This window comes from Grampus griseus, assembly GCF_964374135.1.
Source record: "Grampus griseus genome assembly, chromosome: 6".
Taxonomy (NCBI): Eukaryota; Metazoa; Chordata; class Mammalia; order Artiodactyla; family Delphinidae; genus Grampus; species Grampus griseus.
The window spans coordinates 99,850,465-99,865,061 of record NC_139000.1 but is presented as its reverse complement, the minus strand read 5'-3'; the positions used below and the strand labels follow the sequence as shown (position 1 = coordinate 99,865,061).

General features: G+C 42.2%; 1 protein-coding gene across 3 annotated transcripts in view; it reads left to right on the top strand.

Moving 5' to 3' along the window:
- The window catches only part of LOC309824402 (tumor necrosis factor receptor superfamily member 10A-like), a 47,921-nt gene that overhangs the window by 25,831 nt on the left and 7,493 nt on the right, over window positions 1-14,597 (top strand). For 2 of the 3 annotated variants that reach the window (XM_082657283.1, XM_082657285.1), the window contains exons 3-7: window positions 34-147; window positions 915-1,026; window positions 2,042-2,298; window positions 2,822-2,853; window positions 3,317-3,499. In XM_082657283.1, the coding sequence (XP_082513409.1) occupies window positions 34-147; window positions 915-1,026; window positions 2,042-2,298; window positions 2,822-2,853; window positions 3,317-3,499 (698 nt within the window). The remainder of the gene's footprint in view (window positions 1-33; window positions 148-914; window positions 1,027-2,041; window positions 2,299-2,821; window positions 2,854-3,316; window positions 3,500-14,597) is intronic. The other variant, XM_082657284.1, reaches the window with a different exon arrangement.

The window sequence follows — 14,597 nt, the reverse complement described above, 5'->3', positions numbered from 1 at the left end:
GATTCATTTACCAGATTTTCTCTCCCTTCCCAGGATACCATGTATCAGAAGGTGGAGAAAACTGTATATCCTGTACAAATGGAGTGGACTTTACTAATCACTGGAATATGCTCCCTTCCTGCTTACCATGTACAATCTGTAAATCAGGTACAGAACATGGGGACCCATAACAAGTGCAGGCATGATGAGGTGGGAATTGTATCCAACATGGAATCAGGACATCTGGATTCCAATTCCAGTCCTTCTTGGTCTTCATCATACCCTGTTTTATGATTATGTCTTAGGTCAATACAAAAAATAGAAATTATTTTTATAATGCATGCCACATAGTATGTAAATCTTTTAAATCATCAGATGAAAGTGGTGGGAAAGTAATCTGTCCTTTGATGGGGGAGAGGGATGGGACATGTATAGTTACAGCATAAGAAAAGGCCTGGCCAAGTGGAAAAGTGCTAGGTTTGAGCTTTGACGTGGGTCTAGTCCTGGGCCAGGCCCCTCTTAGCCCTGTGCTCTGTGCTCCTGGCAGAGACTTGGCCTCTCTCAGCCTTTACAACTTAGGGCCCCTCTACCTCTCCAGCAGGGCTAGGTTTTGGGAAGTCACCCAAGGGTTCCTCTCCATCCAGGGTCTCTCAGATTATACCTGGCCCTTCCTACTGACCCTGTGAGCTATAAGATTTCCCTCCTTGTCCTAATGCATTAAATAATGAATCATGGTCCTTTTCTCACACCTCTGAGTATTGGTGACAGGTGAACAGGGGCTGTCCTTTATGTGCCCCACATGTGTTGCTGCAGAATTTGACCCCCAAAGCTACAGTGAACTGAGGAGAGCTGAGTGGGTGGGTGTTTGGTTGGTGAAGAAGGGTCGAGGGTCACGCAAGGGAAACACATCCCCAAACCTTATCCTTTGTCTTCAGGTGAAGAAGAGAGGACCCCTTGCACGGCGACTAAGGACACACAGTGTCAGTGCAAACCTGGAACTTTCCATGAAGAAGACTCACCTGAGTTCTGCCAGAAGTGCAGCACTGGGTGAGACGTGGGAGCCTAGGTGGTTCCCAACAGTTCAAGGGAAACACTACAGAGCCTCGCTTCCGCCCCAGGGAAGCTTCCGTCCCTGTGCTGGTGGGGTCTCCTGAGCCTGCAGCAGCCCCTCCCCATCCATCTGCATATCCCTGCACTGCCCCCTGCATCTTCCCACACCTCCTTAGCACCGCTTCCCTTTGGCCAGGTCGGCTTTTCTATTGGACACAATAGGCCACTGATTAGATCCATGATGCAGTCAACAGAAGTTTTAATTTCTTTAAAAAAAAGATATCAAGAGGGGAAAAAATGAGTAGAATGCAGCTGGGCTTATATTCATCTTTATAACAATTCAGTCATAAAATGGAATCTTTAATATTTTTTATGCAGGAAAGGGCCCATGAATACAAAAGTGCCCACAGCCAAGTCATAATAAGATTGAGCATGTAGCTCCTTCAAGGTTCCTTTAAAGCCCTGAGCCAACTCAGCTGACCTCACATCCAGCCCTCATTCCCCCAATAAGAGGGAATGAATCTTTCCTATTTGGGGATGTAGGGGCCAATAGTAATTTGCTCTCCTCTGACGCTCCAGTGCTGGCTGTGATTGGTAGGAAGAGTCAACAGGTGGAGGACAAGAGGATCCTTGTATTAAAGCTTGACTGGAGGATGAGGCTTGGCTTGTGCCCAAACCCTTCTGACCCTTGACTTGGATGAGATGCCCCCTCACATAGGCTTCCCCTGCAGCCCAGGGAGGCCAGTGCAGGCCTTGCAGAGAAGGCCCAGCTCCTTAAGGGGCAGCTCTGAACACTCAGCAGGAGCCCTGGGGGCTGGAGTGCACAAGCCCAGATCCTTCTCCCACCCAGCAAGGGGCAGTGAGGGGACCCAGCCCTGCAGACAGGAGAAGCCCGTCCCTCCTGCACTGTCTTGTCAGGGTACCCCAGGTGGGAGTTTTCTCCCTCTTTCTCCTCATCTGGCCAGCTTTCCCTGACGGGTCCCCTCCATGTCCTCCCTGTGTCTGTACCCAGGTGCCCTGATGGGATGGTCGTGGCCACGCCCTGTAGCCCTTTCAGCGACCTCACATGTGTGGACCAAAAATCAGGTACCCAGGCCAGTGGGGAGGCCCCGGTTCCTGGTGAGACAGTGACCATGCGCCCAAGACTGCCCACCACTCCCTCTTCCTCCTCAGACACTTCACAGCTGGTGATCACAGTTGTAGCTGTAATTACACCTGTCTGTTTCCTGCTGGTGATCGCATGTCTTTTATGGCGGTTCTGCATTCAAGGTGAGGTTCTGGGAGGGAAGGGGGAGGTGCTGGCCCCCTCCTCCATCTCCCCAGTCCTCCTGGCTTGGCTCTGATCTTGTTCCCCGGGATCCCCCTCCACCTCCCACCTCACCTGCTCCTACGAAGCCGGGATCGCATGAGTCCCCCATCTCAGCTGACGGTCCCCTCTTCCCCCTGGCCAAGTATGGTGGGCGGGGAGCACGGTCAGTTCTTAATGTCTTTAGGACCCCCAGCCAGGGCAGAGAGGTGGTCAGCACCTTGACTGGGTGACAAGAGTCAGGGGAGAGGGTCGTTCAGCAGAACCCCACAGAGATTTTACATGGGTTTCATTTTCCCCCTTCTCTTCTCCCTCCCCGAGGGTTCTCCAGGTTTGGAATGGCCCGCTCCCTGTCACCAGGCCCGGGGCTCCTTGTTCAGTGTCTGAGCCCCCAGCCCACACCCTGTCCCTGGCACTGTCCCTGGGGAGGGAGGTGCTGCAAGAGGGCGCTCCCCACGGCTCAGGCGGATGCCTCTTCTCTTCTAGGTCGTGGTGTGGACCCTAAGTGCATGGACAAAGTGAGTTGGTTTCTCCAGGACCTGGTGGCATCAGGCCCTCAGTAACTGTTTGGCCCTGGGTGGACACGGTCCCCAGTTTGTCCTATGCTGTTGTCCCTGGCTCTCTCAAGTGGCCTGAGGGCTCTGGGCTGACTGTAGGAGAGCAACTGGCCTGTTGAGAGCAGCTCTAAGGCTGGTTGGCAGTGCTAGCCCTGTCCCTCTTCCTGCTTGTGAGACGCCCTCACTCCATAACCCTGGATGCACCCTGGGGTATGGGGGGGTGTCAGGCAAGGGTGCTGAACCCCCCTTAGCACAGCACTAGGGTCCAGGTGCCATCAGCAGAGCCCTGGATGTGTTGAGTCTGTGCCCACCTGGGGGGACACAGCATGGGAGTAGGTGGGGAGGCAAAACCCACAATGTCCCCCGCAGACACTACATGGATCTGTGGGTATGGATTCCTGAGTCAGCTCTTTGCCTTCCCAAGGTCCTCTTCTGGCGCTCACATCCCTTAAGAGGTCCTGGGGCTCTGGACAATGCCCATAACAACATGCTGATCAACAGAGATTTGCTGTCCATTCTGGTGCCCAAGAAGGACCTAGAAGACCAGGAGCAGGACAAGCTGACAGGTGTCATGGTACAGTCTCCAGTGGAAGCAAAGCATTTACTGGTGAGTGTGTGGTGAGCTTTCTTCTTGCCCAGGACTGAAGTAGAAACAGAGAAAGACCAATGTTGGTCAGGTCTCCTGTCCCATGGGGAAGTGGTGATAGAGGGATATCAGGGTCCTGAAGGGGAAAGGAACCTGCTACCCTGATATGGCAGACTGTCAGCTCTATGCAATATTGTGCTGTTTATTATCTGTCCAGTTCTCACTGTTTCCTCAGTCTAGAACAAGGAGGCACAGAGTGGGCACTCCCATATTTGTTGAATGATTGAATGAGGGCTGCATACTATTCCACTGCATAGTTGTAAAATAATATAGTAAGCCATTCCTCCTAATAATAGGAATATCAAATTTGTTACAAAATTATTATTACACTGAACATACATGAAAATAAATCTTAGTCCTGGGCTTCCCTGGTGGCGCAGTGGTTGAGAGTCCGCCTGCCGATGCAGGGGATACCGGTTCGTGCCCCGGTCCGGGAGGATCCCGCATGCCACGGAGCAGCTGGGCCCGTGAGCCATGGCCGCTGGGCCTGCGCGTCCGGAGCCTGTGCTCCGCAATGGGAGAGGCCACAGCAGTGAGAGGCCCGCATACCGCAAAAAAATAAATAAATAAAAAATAAATCTTAGTCCTGATAGCTGATCATATTTGTATAGTGGCTTCTTAGAAGAAGTAGAATTTTGGGGTCAACTTGTAGAAGTGCTTTTCTACTGTCTACACACACATGCACATCCAGTTTGGGTTCATATCTGTTCATCAGTTTTGACAGTGAGTAGTCAACCTGTGCAAACATTTCTCATTCTTCATAAGGTTGGAAAGTCATTCCCCACAACATAAGATGAAATTCTTTAATTTCTTAGAGTTTTTAAATTTAATGATGATTTTTAGCATTTAACAATTTTAGCTAACTGGAATTTATTTTGTGATATGATATGATGTGAGGAGCTCCCTGAATTCTGAGTCACTGTCTCCTTCCTATAACCCTATTTAGCAACTGCTTCTCCCACTTCCCTCTGTTTTAGGTCTCTCCTTTATCACATGTGAAATATTTATACGGACAATGATCTCTTTCCATCTAGAGTGTTCTTTTTGGGGTTTTTTTCCTGCATTGACAGTTGACCCTTGAACAAAGCTGGGGATAGGGACACAAGACCCTCCAAAATCCACATGTCTGTGGCTCTGCATCTTCAGGTTCAACCAACTGTGTATCATATAGTACTGTAGTGCATATATAGTGAAAAAAATCCACATGTACATGGACTTGTGCAGTTCAAACCCTTGTTGTTCAAGGGTCAACTATATACTGCATTCTTTTTAAAGAGAAAGTATGAAAGGAAGCAAACAAACAAAAAAGACAAATAATCCCCCCATCCTGATTAATCACTTTTCACATTTTTTCACAGTAGTTAATACATATCCACAGTGAGAAAATTTAAACAGTATAGAAAGTTTCTCAGTGAGTCATGAAAGCCTCATCCTATAATCTTTCTCTAGCCACTTAGTTCTTTTTATTTCAGGTAACTATGAGGTATAATTTTCTCTGATTCTTTGCTGAAATTGTTATGCATGTCATCTATATACTATACCAATGAAACTGTTTAGTATGTTTTAATATCTGAGAGAGCAATACCTCTTACTTTTTCAAAATTTATTGTTTACCCAGATAAAATTTAGAATTATTTTATAAGATATCCTCCACACCTAAAAAAATTATTGAAATATTTTGTATTACCTTAAATTCATAAATTAATCTAGGAAGAATTAAGATCTTGTTAATATTCAATATTGCTCTTATCAAAGAAGATAACATTGAGAGATTAAACATAATGGTGGAGTAGAAAGACCCTGAGCTCACCTCCTCTCACAGGCACACCGAAATTATAACTATTTACAGAGGAACTATTGGTGAGAAATACCAGAATCTACCAGAAAATATCTTCTACAACTAATGATATAAAGAAGGAACCACAAGATGGCTGAGACATAGTACAGTAAAAACCCATATTGCCGGGTGATCAACCCACAATTGGGAGGCTAATTACATTTGCAGAGGTTCTGCCCAAGGAGCAAGGAATCTGAGCCCCACATCAGGCTCCCCAGCCCAGGAGTTCTGCACCAGGAAGACAAGCCCCTAGAACATTTGGCTTTAAGGCCAGTGGGGCTTACTTTCAGGAGACCCAGAGGTTTGTGGGATATAGAAACTGCATCTTAAAGGGTGCACATAAAATCTCACAACCACTGGGACCCAGGGAAGAGCAGAAATTTGAAAGAAGTCTGGGTCAGACCTACCTGCTGATTTTGGAGAGTCCCGGGGAGGCAAGAGGCAACTGGATCTCATCCTGGGGACACTGACACTGCTGGTAGCAATTTGGGGGAGTTCATTCTACCACATGGACTCTGGTGCTGGCAAGCACCATTTTGGAATTCTCCCTCTAGCTTATTAGCCTTGGGATCCAGCCCTACCCCCACCCACCAGCCTATAGGCACCAGCACTTGGATGCCTCAGGCCAAGCATCTAGGCAAGCAGGGACACAGCCCCACCCACCAGCAGGCAGCCTGACTTAAGACCACCTGAGCCGACAGTTGCCCCTGGACGTCCTTGTCCACCAGTGGGCCCGGGACCCAGCCCTGCACACCAGTGTGCGGGCACTAGTCCCAGGAAATCATAGGGCCCTGCAGCCAGAGACCCAGCTCCACCCACCAGTGGGCAGACACCAGCCCCAGGATCTACTGCGCAGCAGCCCCAGGAACACTGCAGCCCCTCAGCTGCCTTGTCAGGACCCAACCAATACATCAGCAGGCTGGCATCAGCTCTGGGACCCCACTGGGCTCCAGCCATGCACAACAGCAGGCCAACTACAGGCCAAGGGGACACCTTGAGCCCCTCAGCCAGTGGCCCCAGGATCCAATCCCACCCACTAGTGGGCTGACACCAGCTTTGGGACACCCACAGCTCTGCATCCAGAGATCTCAGGATCTGATTCTGCATACGGGTGACTGGCACTAGCCCTGATAACCCCTGAGGGGGACCACATCAACATACATTGTAATTAAAATAGCAAAAATTAAAGATAAAGAGCGAATATTAAACCACAAGGGAAAACAACAAGAAACATACAAGGGAACTCCCATAAGGCCATGAGCTGACTTTTCAGTAGAAATTGCAGGCCAGAGGGAGAGGCACAATATATTTAAACTGTTGAAAGGGGAAAACCGACAACCAAGTATACTCTAACTGGCAAGTCTCCCATTCATATTTGATGAACATATCAGAAGTTTTACAGACCTAATGAAGCTAAAAGAGTTCAGCACCACCAAGCCAGATTTACAAGAAATGTTAATGGGACTTCTCTCAGTGGAAAAGAAAAACCCACAACTAGAAACACAAAACTTACAAAAGTAAAAAGTTAATTGGTAAAGGAAAATACACAGTAAAGGTAGTAAATCAACCACATACAAAGGTAGTAGGAAGGTAAAAAACAGAAGTAGTAAAATTATCTATATACACAATAAGTAGTAATGAAATATAGAAAACAAAATGATATAAAATATGATGTCAAAAACAGAAATTGAGGCACAAGAGGAATAAAAAAGCAGGGTTTATAAAATTCTTTTGAAATTAAGAGATCAGCAAATTAATCACACAAATACATACAGATAGTTTGATTATATAAACCTCACAGTAACCAGAAATCAAAAATCTATATTACATACACACACAGAAGAGAAAGGAATACAAACATAACAATAAAGAGAGTCATCAGTCACAGGGAAGAGAACAAAAGAAGAAAAAAGGAAAACTAAAAAGAATTACCCCCCAAATCTGAAAACAATTAACAAAATGACAATAAGTACACACTTATCAATAACTACTTTAAATGAATAAAGACTAAATGCTCCAATCAAAAGACATAGAGTGGTTGAATGGCTACAAACCAAGATCCATATATATGCTACTTCCAAGAGACCCACTAGCTCTAAAGACACACATAGACTAAAAGTGAGGGGGATGGAAAAAAGTATTCCATGCAAATGGAAATAAAAGAAATCCAGGGTAGCAATACTTATATCAGGCAAAATAGACTTTAAAATGAAGACTGTAACAAGAGAGAAAGAAAGACATGACCTAATGATCAAGGGATCAATCCAAGAAGAAGATATAACAGTAGTAAATATATATAGATTCAATATAGTAGCACCTAAATACATAAAGCAAATATGAACAGACATAAAGGGAGAAATTGACAGTAACACAAGCATAGGGGATTTTAACACTCCACTTACATCAATGGACAAATCATCTGGACAGAAAATCAATAAGGAAACACCGGCCCTAAAAGACACATTAGACCAGACGTACTTAATTGACATATATAGAACATTCCATCCAAAAGCAGCAGAATATACATTGTGCTGTACAGAAGTGCTCATGGAACATTTCTCCAAGATGGATCATATACTAGGCTACAAAACAAACCCAATAAATTTAAGAAATTTGAAACCATATCAAGCATCTTTTCTGACCACAACGCTATAAGACTAGAAATCAACTAGTAGAAAAATAAACTGCAAAAAACACAAACATGTGGAGCCTAAACAGTATACTGCTAAGCAACCAATGGATCACTGAAGAAATCATAGGAGAATTTAAAAAATATCTGGAGACAAATGAAAATGAAAACACCATGATCCAAAAATCTATAGGACACAGCAAAAGCAGTTCTAAAAGGGAAGTTTATAGTGATATAAGCTTACCTTAGGAACCAAAAAACATCTAAAGTAAACATCCTAACCTTACACCTAAAGGAACAAAAAAAAAAAAAAAAAAGAAGAATAAATAAAATCCAAAATAAGTAGAAGGAAAAAACATCCTAAAGATCAGAGAATAAATAACTGCAATAGAGACTAAACAAAAAAATAGAAAAGATCAATGAAATTAAGAGCTGGTTCTTTGAAAAGAAAAAGAAAATTGAGGAACCTTTCACCAGACTAATCAAGAAAAAAAGTGAGTGGACCCAAGCCAATAAAAATCATAAGTAAAACAAAGAGAAGTTAAACCAACACCACAGAAATATAAAGGATCATAAGAGATTAATACAAACAACTATATGCCGATAAATTGGACAACATAGAAGAAATGGAAAAATTCCTACAAATGTACAATCTCCAAAGACTGAACTAGGAAGAAATAGGAACAGACCAACTACCCATAATGAAATCAAATCAGTAATCAAAAAACTCCACAAAAACAAAAGTCCAGGACCTGATGGCTTCAAAGGGGAATTCTACCAAACGTTTAGAGAAGAGTTAACACCTATCCTTCTCAAACCATTCCAACTAATTGCAGAGAAAGGAATGCTTCCAAACTCATTCTATGAGGCCAACATCACCCTGATACTAAAAGCTGACAAAGATATCACAAAAAAGGAAATTATGGTCCAATGTCACTGATGAACATAGATGGAAAAATCCTCAACAAAATATTAGCAAACTGAATCCAACAATACAGTAAAAGATATATACATCATGATAAATTGGGATTTATCCCAGGGATGTAAGGATTTTTCAACATCTGCAAATCAATCAATATGATACACCACATTAACAAACTGAAGAATAAAAACCATATGATCACCTCAATAGATGCAGAAGAACATTGTGACAAAATTCAAAATCCATTTATAATTAAAAAGTGGGCATAGAGGGGACACACCTCAACATAATAAAGGCCATATATGACAAACCCACAGCTAACAACATACCCAATGGTGAAAAGCTGAAAGCATTTCCTCTAAGATCAGGAACAAGACAAGGATGCCCACTGTCACCATTTTTATTTAACATAGTGTTGGAAGTCCTAGCCACAGCAAACAGACAAGAAGAAATACATATAAAAGGCATCCAAATTGAAAGGGAAGAAGTAAAACTGTTACTGTTTGCAAATAACATAATAATATACATAGAAAATCCTAAAGACACCCCTAGAAAACTGCTAGAGCTAGTCAATGAATTTGGTAAAGTTGCAGGACACAAAATTAATATACTGAAATCTGTTGCATTTCTATACACTAACAACAAACTATCAAAAAAGAGAAATTAAGGAAACAATTCCATTTACCATTGCATCAAAAAGAATAAAATATCTAGGAATAAACCTACCTAAGGAGGTTAAAGACCTGTACTAGGAAAACTATAAGACACTGATGAGAGAAACTGAAGATGACACAAACAAATGGAAAGATACACTGTGTTCATGAATTGGAAGAATTAATATTGTTAAAATGACCACGCTATCCAAGGCAATCTACAGATTCAATGTAATCCCTATCAAAATACCAATGGCATTTTTCATTGAAATAGAACAAATAATCTTAAAATTTGTGTGGAAACACAAAAGACTTGGAATAGCCAAGACAGTCTTGAGAAAGAACAAAGTTAAGGTATTATATTCCTTGATTTCATACTATACTACAAAGCTACAAAAACAGTCACACAGACATACTATACTACAAAGCTACAAAAATAGAATAGAGGGCTTCCCTGGTGGCGCAGTGGTTGAGAGTCCGCCTGCCGATGCAGGGGACACGGGTTCGTGCCCCGGTCTGGGAAGATACCACATGCTGCGGAGTGGCTGGGCCCGTGAGCCATGGCCTCTGAGCCTGCGTGTCCAGAGCCTGTGCTCCACAATGGGAGAGGCCACAACAGTGAGAGGCCTGCGTACCGCAAAAAAAAAAAAAAAAAAAAGCCCAGAAAGAAACCCATGCACTTAGGGTCAAGTAGTCTATGACAAAGGAGGCAAGAATATACAATGTAGAAAAGACATTCTCTTCAGTAACTGACGCTGGAAAAACTGGACAGCTACATCTAAAAGAATGAAATTAGAACATTTTCACACACCATATACAAAAATAAACTCAAAATGGATTAACAACCTAAATGTATGACCAGAAACCATAAAACACCTAGAAGAAAACATAGGCAGAACACTCTCTGACATAAATCATGACAATATTTTTTTGGATCTGTTGCCTAAGGCAAAGGAAACAAAAGCAAAAATGAACAGATAGACCTAATTAAACTTAAAAGCTTTTGCACAGCAAAGGAAACCATTGACAAAACAAAAAGACACCCTACTGAATAGAAGAAAATATTTGCAAATGATATGACCAATAAGGGGTTAATATCCAACATATATAAATAGCTCATGCAACTCAATATCAAAAACAACAACAACCAGACAACTCAATTAAAAAACAGGCAGAAAACCCAAATAGACATTTTTCCAAAGAGGAAATGCAGATGGCCAACAGGTACCTGAAAAGATGCTCGACATCACTAATCATCAGAGAAATGCAAATCAAAACCACAATGAGATATCACTTCACACCTTTCAGAATGGCTAGCATCAAAAAGACCATAAATAACAAGTTTTGGCAAGGAAGTAGAGAAAAAAGAAGTCTCATACAGTGTTGGTGGGAATGTAAATTGGTGCAGCCACTGTGGAAAACAGTATGGAGGTTCCTCGAAAAAGTGAAAATAGAACTACCATGTGATCCAGCAATTTCACTACTGGGTAAATATTTTATTAAAAGTGAAAACACTAATTCTAATGTTCACAGCAGCATTATTTACAATAGCCAAGATATGGAAACAACCTAAGTGTGCATCAACAGATGAATGGAGAGGCAGAGTCAAGATGGCGGCTTGGGAAGATATAGAATTCATGTCTCCCCACAACTAGGGTGCCTGCTGGACTCTAGTGGGGGACCTTGATGCCCACGGAGAAAGGAGGAACCCCCAAGCAAACCAGTAGGACATGCGGGGCCTGAGTGGGGAGGAGAAGTGAAGGCTGGACAGGACCAGCACCCCTGAGGGATGACTGAGAAGGAGGGGTTCCCCATACTTGGAGGGACCCTCAGGGACTTGGATCAGGGGGTAGCACACTGAGAGTTTCCCCTGCCCAATCGGCTGGGGAAGTCTGCCTGGCTCTTGGGCCAGGTCCTATCCCCTCAGAGGCCCCCTCCAGGCTGCATTGGTCCTGGGAGCATAGCAAGGAGGCCAGGGGGGAGAACAGGAGAGGCAGGCAGGAGGAGCCCTCCAGGACCAGAGGAGCTGGAGAGGAGCAGAGAATGTTTGCCCCACCTACTCAGGTCTGGGAAGCCTGCTGGTCTTCTAGGTTGGGCCCCCACCCTCTGAGACCAGAGACCTGGGCCCCTTTTCAGGCTTGAGCCTAAGCCCTACCCTTCACACACTTCAGGGTGTTTTCCAGCCCTGTGAGCCCTAACCATAGGCCCCACCCAGTGCCCAAACCCCGCCACTGCTTAAACCCTGATGTCCACAGCCAAGGCCTTTTCCACCTTTTATTTTTTCTTTTCCTCTTTTTTAATATTGTGGTCCTGTTTTACCTTCCAGTTGTTGTTTCATCTATATTTTTATTTTTATATACTTTCTAACATATTTGTTAGTTTCTGAGTTTAATTTTATTTTTTACTGTTTATTATTGTTCTTTTTTTTTTTTTTTCTTGAAACCCTCTGCATCTTGTGGGATCTTGGTTCACGAGCCAGGGGTCAGGCCAAAGCTCCCGTGGTGGGAACTCTGAGTCTAAAACACTGGACTAACAGAGAACCTCAGACGCCAGGGAATATTCATCAGAGTGAGGTCTCATGGAGGTCGGTCCTCATCTCGGCACCAAGACCCAGCTGTACCCAACAGCCTACAAACTCCAGTGGTGGAAGCCTCAGGTCAAACAAGTAGTTAGACAATCCCACCAATCAAAAAAATAATAATAAGATGGCAAAAAAATAGGTCACAGATGAAGGAGCAAGGTAAAAACCTATAAGACCAAATAAATGAAGAGGAAATAGACAATCTACCTGAAAAAGAATTCAGAGTAATGTTAGTAAACATGATCCAGAATCTCAGAAATAGAATGGAGGCACGGATTGTGAAAATACAAGATATGTTTAGCAAAGATCTAGAATAACTAAAGAATAAACAAACAAGAGATGAATAACACAATAACTGAAATGAAAAATACACTAGAAGGAATCAATAACAGAATAACTGAGGCAGAAGAACAAATAAGTGAGCTGGAAGACAATATGGTGGAAATAACTCTGAGAAGCAGAATAAAGAAAAAAGAATTGAAGACAATCTCAGAGACCTCTGGGACAACACTAAATGCACCAACATTCGAATTAGAGCGGTCCCAGAAGAAGAAGAGAAAAAGAAAGGGTCTGAGAAAATATTTGAAGAGTTTATAGTGGAAAACTTCCCTAACATGGGAAAGGAAAGAGTCACGCAAGTCCAGGAAACACAGAGTCCCATATAGGATAAACCCTAGGAAAAACACACCAAGACACATATTAATCAAACTAACAAAAATTAAATTCAAAGAAAAAATATTAAAAGCAGCAAGGGGAAAACAAAAAATAACATAAAAGGGAATCCCCATAAGGTTATCAGCTGATTTTTCATCAGAAACTCTACAGGCCAGAAGGGAGTGGCAGGATATACTTAAAGTGTTGAAAGAGAAAAACCTACAACCAAGATTACCCAGCAAGGATTTCATTCAGATTCAACAGAGAAATCAAAACATTTTCAAACAAGCAAAAGCTAAGAGAATTCAGCACCACCAAACCAGCTTTACAACAAATACTAAAGAAACTTTTCTAGGCAGGAAACACAAGAGAAGAAAAAGACCCACAAAAACAAACCCAAAACAATTAAGAAAATGGTAATAGGAACATACATATCACTAATAACCTTGAATGTAAATGCATTAAATGCCCCAACCAAAAGACACAGACTGGCTGAATGGATACAAAAACAAGGCCTATATATATGCTATCTACAAGAGACCCACTTCAGACTTAGGGACACATACAGACTGAAAATAAAGGCATGGAAAAAGATATTCCATACAAATGGAAATCAAAAGAAAGCTGGAGTAGCAATATTCGTATCAGATAAAATAGACCTTAAACTAAACACTGTTACAGGAGATAAGGACATTACATAATGTTCAAGGGATCAATCCAAGAAGATATACCAATTATAAAAGTTTATGCACCCAACATAGGAGCACCTCAATACATAAGGCAAATGCTAACAACCATGAAAGGGGAAATAGAAAGTAACACAATAATACTAAGGGACTTTAACACCCCACTTATACCAATGGACAGATCATCCAAACAGAAAACAAATAAGGAAACACAGCTTTAAATGACACAATAGACCAGATAGATTTAATTGATATTTATAGAACATTCCACCCAAAAGTGGCAGAATACACTTTCTTCTCAATTGCACATGGAACATTCTCTCCAGGATAGATCACATCTTGGGTCACAAATCAAGCCTCAGTAAATTTAAGAAAATTGAAATCATATCAAGCATCTTTTCTGACCACAACGCTATGAGATTGGAAATCAATTACATGAAAAAAAAACTGTAAAAAACACAAATACATGGAGGTTAAACAGTGCACTACTAAATAACCAAGAGATCACTGAAGAAATCAAAGAAGAAATTTTAAAAAATACATAGAAACAAATGACAATGAAAACATGATAAGCCAAAACATATGGGATGCAGGAAAAGCAGATCTAAGTGGGAAGTTTATAGCAATTCAATCTCACCTCAAGAAAGAAGAAAAATCTCAAATAAACAATCTAACCCTACACCTAAAGCAACTAGGCAAAGAAGAACAAAGAAACCCCAGAGTCACTAGAAGGAAAGAAATCATAAAGATCAGAGCAGAAATAAATGAACTAGAAATGAAGAAAACAATAGCAAAGATCAATAAAACTAAAAGTGAGTTCTTTGAGAAGATAAACAAAATTGATAAATCCTTAGCCAGACTCATCAAGGAAGAAGGAAGAGTATGCAAATCAATAAAATTAGAAATGAAAAAGGAGAAATCACAACTGACACCACAAAAATATAAAAGATTATAAGAGACTACTACAAACAACTATATGCCAATAAAATGGACAACCACGAAGAAATGGACACATTCTTGGAAAGGTACATTTTTCCAAGACTGAACTGGGAGGAATTAGAAAATATAAACAGACTTATCACAAGTAATGAAATTGA